General features: G+C 44.9%; 1 protein-coding gene across 1 annotated transcript in view; it reads right to left on the bottom strand.

Annotated features, from left to right (window-relative positions):
- Positions 1 to 6,943, bottom strand: part of LOC103607747 (neuron navigator 2-like) — a gene marked incomplete at its 5' end in the record, with an annotated part of 100,503 nt that overhangs the window by 86,318 nt on the left and 7,242 nt on the right. Inside the window, one exon of the mRNA XM_008592215.1 lies at positions 753 to 919. Within this exon, the coding sequence (XP_008590437.1) occupies positions 753 to 919 (167 nt within the window). The remainder of the gene's footprint in view (positions 1 to 752; positions 920 to 6,943) is intronic.

Below are 6,943 nucleotides of genomic sequence, written 5' to 3'. Positions count from 1 at the left end.
CAGACTGAAGCAAGCAAAGGTTTGTTTTACTATCTTCCATGTAAGACCCCCACAGAGCTATCCATCCATTTTCTCCATCCTAAAAGCTCAGTAATATATATAGTAAAAAAAATCATATCCTTTTGTGGCAAAAGTTACATCATCACAACCCCAAGAGCAATGCTATTCATCCATTTTCTCCATCCTAAAAGCTCAGTAATATATATAGTAAAAAAAAATCATATCCTTTTGTGGCAAAAGTTACATCATCACAACCCCAAGAGCAATGCTATCTACCCCTTATATGCAGCCAAGATCTTTGCTTAGCCAATCCACATTCCTGATTTTTTCAAAAGGTAAAAACACCCTTGTTCCTAACTCCCCTCACATTTCTGATGGGTAAAAAGATTATCAGCTCACAAATGCATGCCCCAGAAGCTTGCATTTCTGGAAAGCCACCTATGTGTACAGCATAAATTCTATGAAAATTTATTTTCAGATTCCAAATGCTATATTGCTTCTCTCTGTAGCCAAGTATTTTATAGGCCACCATCCAAACAGATACAGTAATTCTTGTTGGCAACTATGTATATAACAATATCTCCCCTACTTTATTAACAACTCTGCTAACAAAGTTCCTGCCAGCCAGATATGTCCTTGTGAACCTTTCTTACCATTCTATTTCCAACTCCAACCCCAACCCCAACCAAACTCACCCAAAGGAATTGCTATAAAGGAAGATGTCAGAAAGGACCATGAAGAAGATAACTCACCTTTCTCATGGCTGCTTGGCGTTGGGGGCAAGGGTGGGGAGGTGACTGGTTTAGACTTGTCATAGTTGTTAAAGCTCTGGCTCCGTCGGTTATTAGCAGTGGCTGACCCTCCACGTGTTTTGGCCTCGCTGCCTGCAGCGGATACCCTCATGGTAGGACCTGGAAGTCTAAAATGCAAAAGCAACAGGGTAATGCATTCAGTCTCAGGAGAATAGCGGTGTCTCAGAAGAAGGAACTGCAACCATGCAGGAGGTAAAAGAAACCAACCAAGACATTGGACCTGTGGAGGTTTGCCAGTCAAAGGATTTGGTAGAACCACTACAAACATGTAGATTAGTAATGACCCCAGCAAAGTCCAATAGCAAAATGTGAATGGTTTTTCTTTGAGCAAAGAGAAATAAATTTTGAAGGAAAAATATATAAATATATTTGCTGATTAAAAATACAAAGCTTGTCTTCCTTTTCCTCTGGGATGGGTATTTTTCCTTTTCAATAAGGCTAAGCCATGTCATCTCTAATTCTATCAAACATGGAACATAAAGGCCTAACTCCATACTGTTTACCTGTGTGTGCATCTCTTCTGGTAGCTATTGAAAACAGTGTTTGCCTTAATCCAGGGATGTAACTATCAAGAAAAGAACACAATTTATAATGGTAAGAAAGGGAATTGCTACCACTCGGAACCCAACACATCTGCAATGAAAGTTAAGGCCTGGCTGGAAACACTTGTCTAGACATACATTTTTCCTTCAACACCTGACAACCTGTCTATATAGGCATTACTCTGAGGCAGAAGCCCAGCTTCTCTGCACAGTAAATGGATAAAATCTTACTTACGTTGTATCTGTAAAATCAGCAAGAATCTGTTTGCCTAAAGACAAACACACACTTTCCCTTTAAATAAAACAACTCATTTTGGGTGGTTTGGGAAATCAAGTCACAGACTTCTTTGTAATGTGTCTAAAGATATGGCCCATTCCCCAAAGAGTTATGAGTAAGACTCCCCAGATCAGAATTTTGTTCCAGCACTTACTAAGCAGGCTGTTTCCAATAATCAAAGTTGAAAGATGAATAAATGATGAAATGTTTAGTTATATCTTTTGGCTAAAACCCACTTAGCTATGTTTAAAAGCCACTGGAACCTCAGTTGAATAGCAATAGATCTGGTGGTAAGTCTGAATTTTCAACTCATAAAGCTTTCAGCCTTCTCTTTCCATGCAAATCTGTAAGCACCAAAGAAGTTTGCAGTCTGGAAGCATTTTAGATATAAGCAGGCAATCACTTTTAACTTTTTCTTGTTGGCTTAGCAAGAAAGATGGTTGTAGAGTAAACAGAGAACATGAGCTGGTGTGAGAGGACTATAAAATTTATACAGTTAGTAAGAAGCTGGCCCAATTCCCTGACTGGGAGCAGGGAGAAAAGAAAGGGGGATAGATCTTCCCCCAACAGATGGCAGTGAGAACTTTAAGCCCTCACTTCCCACTGCATTAGGAGGAACTGTCCCTCTGTTAATTTACTCCATCTTGTTTGGAAAGGGTATTTACCCCACAAAGACAGGCACAGAGTGGGGTGAAAAAAACAGCAGTGCCAGTGTCTGCGTTTAGGGACTAGATGTGGCTAGCACAACTGGTCAAGGAGCCCCAGCAATGGGATCTTGGTACCTCTTGGTTCTGCTTCCTGCAAGTCTTTCCAGTCGGTGTTATCTGAGTACTTACATGGAACAGCAGAGCTTCTGCAGGTGCAGATATGGGGCTCCCTTGGGCTGGACTTATTTAACCCAGCTATAGTCTGCAGGAATCTTTATGCCCACAGATAGGCCTGGAAAAGGATTATGGACTTGTTCCAAGATGATGTCACAGCAGTGGTATTAAGTGGGGTGGGGTAATGCAGGTCACACATTCTACTTTGGTGGGGAATTTGCAAAGAGCAGGGAAGCAAAAGCAACAAGGAGGAAAAAGAAGTGTTCCTTTCATAGGTGCTGGAGAGCACGCACTATGTTGATCCAGGGCTGGACCTCACCAGATTTTCAGGACAGAACAAGGATATTACAGAGGCAAGCAATTGAAGCATAGGCTGGGACAGCTACAACCTTGATGAGGTAGGCAAGCAATCTGGTCTTCCATGAGGCAGTGTCGTTTAATGGATAGAATACAGGCTTTTCCATACACAACAAATTAAACCAGTCTCATACCTTTTCTGAGATTCATGTTCCTTACCTTGAATTGTGGAATAATAATAAACCACCTGATAGGATAGCTGTAAATTGAAATGGGACTGCCATGTCTGGCCTATCGTAAGTACTAAATGCATGTTAGTTCCCCTTCTCATCGTCTTTGCTGAGCATAGGTTCATAAAGGAACTGGAAAAGATCGTAAAGGAAATATGCTACGGTACAAGAAAGAACCAGTTAAATAAGGAAGAAAATAAATGGGTCTAGGTTACAGTATCAGAAGAGAGCTGGACAAAAATCAACATACAAGAGTCAGATCAACATGATCAAAGAGGAAAGACAGGCTTTGGCAAGCAGGGCTCATCGTCTCCCTAAGGAATATTCCAGAAGATAAACTACTTCATCCATTTATCTGTGACTGACCAAGATCTTATACTTGGGGCACCTTCAAATTATCTGGGGGCCCCACTGTCTGGAGTGAAACATTCCTAGTTTGGACCAAGTTTCCTATGGGTGGGAATGGTCAGACTGTCTTCATTGAGCCAGGGATCCAGGTGCTTCTCCAATGGGAATGGCACATCCTTTTAAAGGCTGCAGGGTGGTGCCAAGTTTTCTGGGACATGGAGAAGGAGTTCTTGAGGGCCTTGGAGACAGCTGACATGGCCAATATAGAATGGTTGGCACACAGCCACCAAAAGCCACCACGCAGCTCAAGCCAGCTCATGCCCACCCTCCACCACCATTGCCACTACACCCTAGTCAGGACAGCTCCCCTGCCTTGATCAAATCAGAAAACTGGGTGGAGACCAAGTAACTTTTTCCATGTTTCAGACAGAATCTATGTTGACACTGTAGTTTAAAACTTGAATTCTCTTTTGTAAATGGTTTTAGACTGTTGCTTGCTCCAAAGTAAGCCCCTTCCATTTGTCTGAAATTTTCAGCAAAACCCACCTCAAGCATACAAAGGCCACAAATGAATGTAGTGAGTGGAAAATAAGAAAAAAGACTAAGTCTGGACTCACCTACAAGGGAACCAAAACATTGCTGAGGATGCTGAGTAGATCCACAAACTGAATTAATTCAGGCTGAATTTCAAATGCAGGGTTTCCAAGCCAAAGGTGACCATCAGAACTTCAGATACCTGAGCACTCATGGGAGGTTGTTGGACTTCCTACACACTGAAGAAGGGGTAGAGCTACAACACTTCGTCTTACCTAGAGAGTGCGGGGCTGGCTGAGCCCTATGACATCTAGGTTACATGTGTATTGATAGAATATGAGAAGCTCAGAAGTAATTCACAGAAAAAAATGATAATCTTGAAGGTTGGTGGGAGGGTCAGGGGGATTCCAAATAAAAGAGACACCAGCGCAAGATCCGGCATGATGAATAGGAATCTGAGCAGTGGACAGAGAGTGCCGTACAGAGGGAATGCCTGTTAAAAGCACGTGTGTATTGATAGAATATGAGAAGCTCAGAAGTAATTCACAGAAAAAAATGATAATCTTGAAGGTTGGTGGGATGGTCAGGGGGATTCCAAATAAAAGAGACACCAGCGCAAGATCCGGCATGCTGAATAGGAATCTGAGCAGTGGACAGAGAGTGCCGTACAGAGGGAATGCCTGTTAAAAGCACAGAGGAAAAAAAGAGCCGTTGTGTGCTGGGACCTGGGGGACAGAGTGGGAGGGAATGGGGCCAGAGGAGCAAGCGGGGCCAGAGCGGGGAAGACCATGTCAAACTACGAACCTTGGACTTTGTCCTGCCCTTCAGCAACGAGGCATTAATTAAAGAAGCTGAGAGCAGAGCTACAGTTGAAAAGCAGACTATCTTCGAGTATACCAGTGACACAGACCCTAGGCCTCCGGCTAACATTTTGAAGTTCATTACTGTTAACATCCTTGTGCATCACAGGAACTTCTATCAACCCCCAGCCTGGAAGCATCTGCTGTCTGTAGCATTAGAATCCCTGTTTGCTGAAGAGCTGGGTCTTGCTCATGTGGAACAGCTGCAGGTATCACAACAGATGCTGCCCGCTGTGCCTGCCTCACTGAAGAAAAGCAGCAAGAGGGGAGGACGGCAGGTCAACTCTGTGTCATTTATAGCACCAGAAGGTCCCAGCAGCTCCTTTCCGAGAGGAACTAGACCTCTCATGATCAGTCCGTGTCCAAACAACAGTTATAAAATGACAGAGGACACATATTGGTTCTCAGAAACATACACTTTTTTAAAAAAATTAAGGTTAAGGGAAGAGGTATAAAGAAGAAGTTGGAGAAAAATCCTGCTGCTATTAGAGCCCTAGTCAATTTCTCCTCCAATGTGTGCAAAGCTAAGCAGGCAGGGCAGTGAAGTGCATCCCGCTCCTCCATGCCATGTGCTGTGTGTGCTGATGGGAAGGAAGAAGGCAGTTCTTCCCCCCCAAACCACTTCAAAGGCTGGGAGCAGAGAGTGGCCCCTCCCAGGGAGGATGGCAGCTTGTGTGCACATGCTGGGTTGGGGGGGTCATAATTGGAGACGCTTTTTGTCAGACAAGATGATTAAATGCTAATCTCTCATTTCCATGGCATCTGCTTTTCAGCAGCTGGGCAGAGAGGACTGAACTACTAACCCCACTAGTTTCCTTCCAGAAGATGGTCATGCAGAGATCAACTCTGTGGGACTCACTGGAGGTAGGCTGGTTGCCTTACCTGTGGCAGATCAACCCAAAACACCAACACTGCCATATCCGCTACTTATGGTGCATGATTACATGCAGGTATAAGGAACTGAAATGGGCGAGGCAGGCCCCATTTACCAACAAGAACACATAGGCTCATGGAGCTTAAATATTTTGCTCAGGTAACACAGTAACTGGTGAGGATGGGCTTTCACTTAGGTTTGACTGCACCTCTTAGCCACTATGTCTCTAGCACTCGCAGGTAGAATAAGCCTAAATAACTAGGGCTCACCCTGTATACCGGGGGCAGTAATAGTGGTCAAAGGCAGAAATCCACAGAGACCCTTCATCCTTGTGCCAAGTCCCTCCATAAGCCTGTTCCCCATATCCAGATTCAAGGTTGAGGCTGCCCTCTCTGCTCAGTATCCTGGGTGCCCAGCAAGGTGTTTGGCTTTGGCAGGTGTTCAGTCACTGTTTGCACTCCAACATGACGCCTATTTCCAGAGCTCTGGGGGAGGTGGCCTACTTAGCCAGGAGGGGTAGCGCTGCTTCTTTTGGCAACCAAAGTTTACTGCAACACTTGGGGCTTGATCAACTACAACTGTTATGAGGATCATGCTCAAGGCTGGGGATGGGGAAGTGACAGTACAAGGCAGGCAAGGAAGAGTATTAGGAAAATAATGAAATGACAAACATCCCTTTATTGGCCTCAGCAGAGATAAAATGCACCCAAGAGAAACCATAGGTGAGGGGGATGACACTGAAGGAAAACCAGACCTTGGCTTTATGGGGAGCCTGGAAGTGTTGTGCCTAATGCAGCCTCAGGGTAGACACACCCTCATCTTCAGTCCCTCCTCTCTTCCCACTGCCTCCTTCCCTCATCTGAGACTGATGATAAATCATTCACAGGATGCGCATGTGTTTCCAATTAGATATTTTCCCAGCTAGCTCCTGTTTTCTTTATCTTCCAGGGCGGAGCACATCGTGGGAACAGATGCTAGATTTCAAGTTTCCTCCAAGCCCACCCCTCCCCTTTCCTTTCCTATGCATATGCATTTGCATGACACTCAGGTTAACTGGGAATGGACCAGTCTGCAAGAGCAGCGGGTGTCTGTTCTGACTTGGGCCTCAAGTTATTTGTCTGGGCAAGGAGTCACTCTTGGGCATGGCTACCAGCAGAGGTGACACACCCAGATTCCCTCCTGTCCTGCTGGAGCAAGTCTGGGTACTACGCTGGCTTGCTCTACAGAGAAGCACACTGCCATGCAGCTGCCACTCACCAGCCAGGCAGAGCCCGAGTCAGGTCTCCCCAGGTGTAAGCTTTTCAGAAAAGTAAACTCTGGTTAGAAAAGACACCTGGAGGGCCGGCCC

The sequence above is a fragment of the Galeopterus variegatus genome, unplaced genomic scaffold, assembly GCF_000696425.1.
Source record: "Galeopterus variegatus unplaced genomic scaffold, G_variegatus-3.0.2 Scaffold7684, whole genome shotgun sequence".
Taxonomy (NCBI): Eukaryota; Metazoa; Chordata; class Mammalia; order Dermoptera; family Cynocephalidae; genus Galeopterus; species Galeopterus variegatus.
This window is presented reverse-complemented; position numbering and strand designations above follow the sequence as displayed.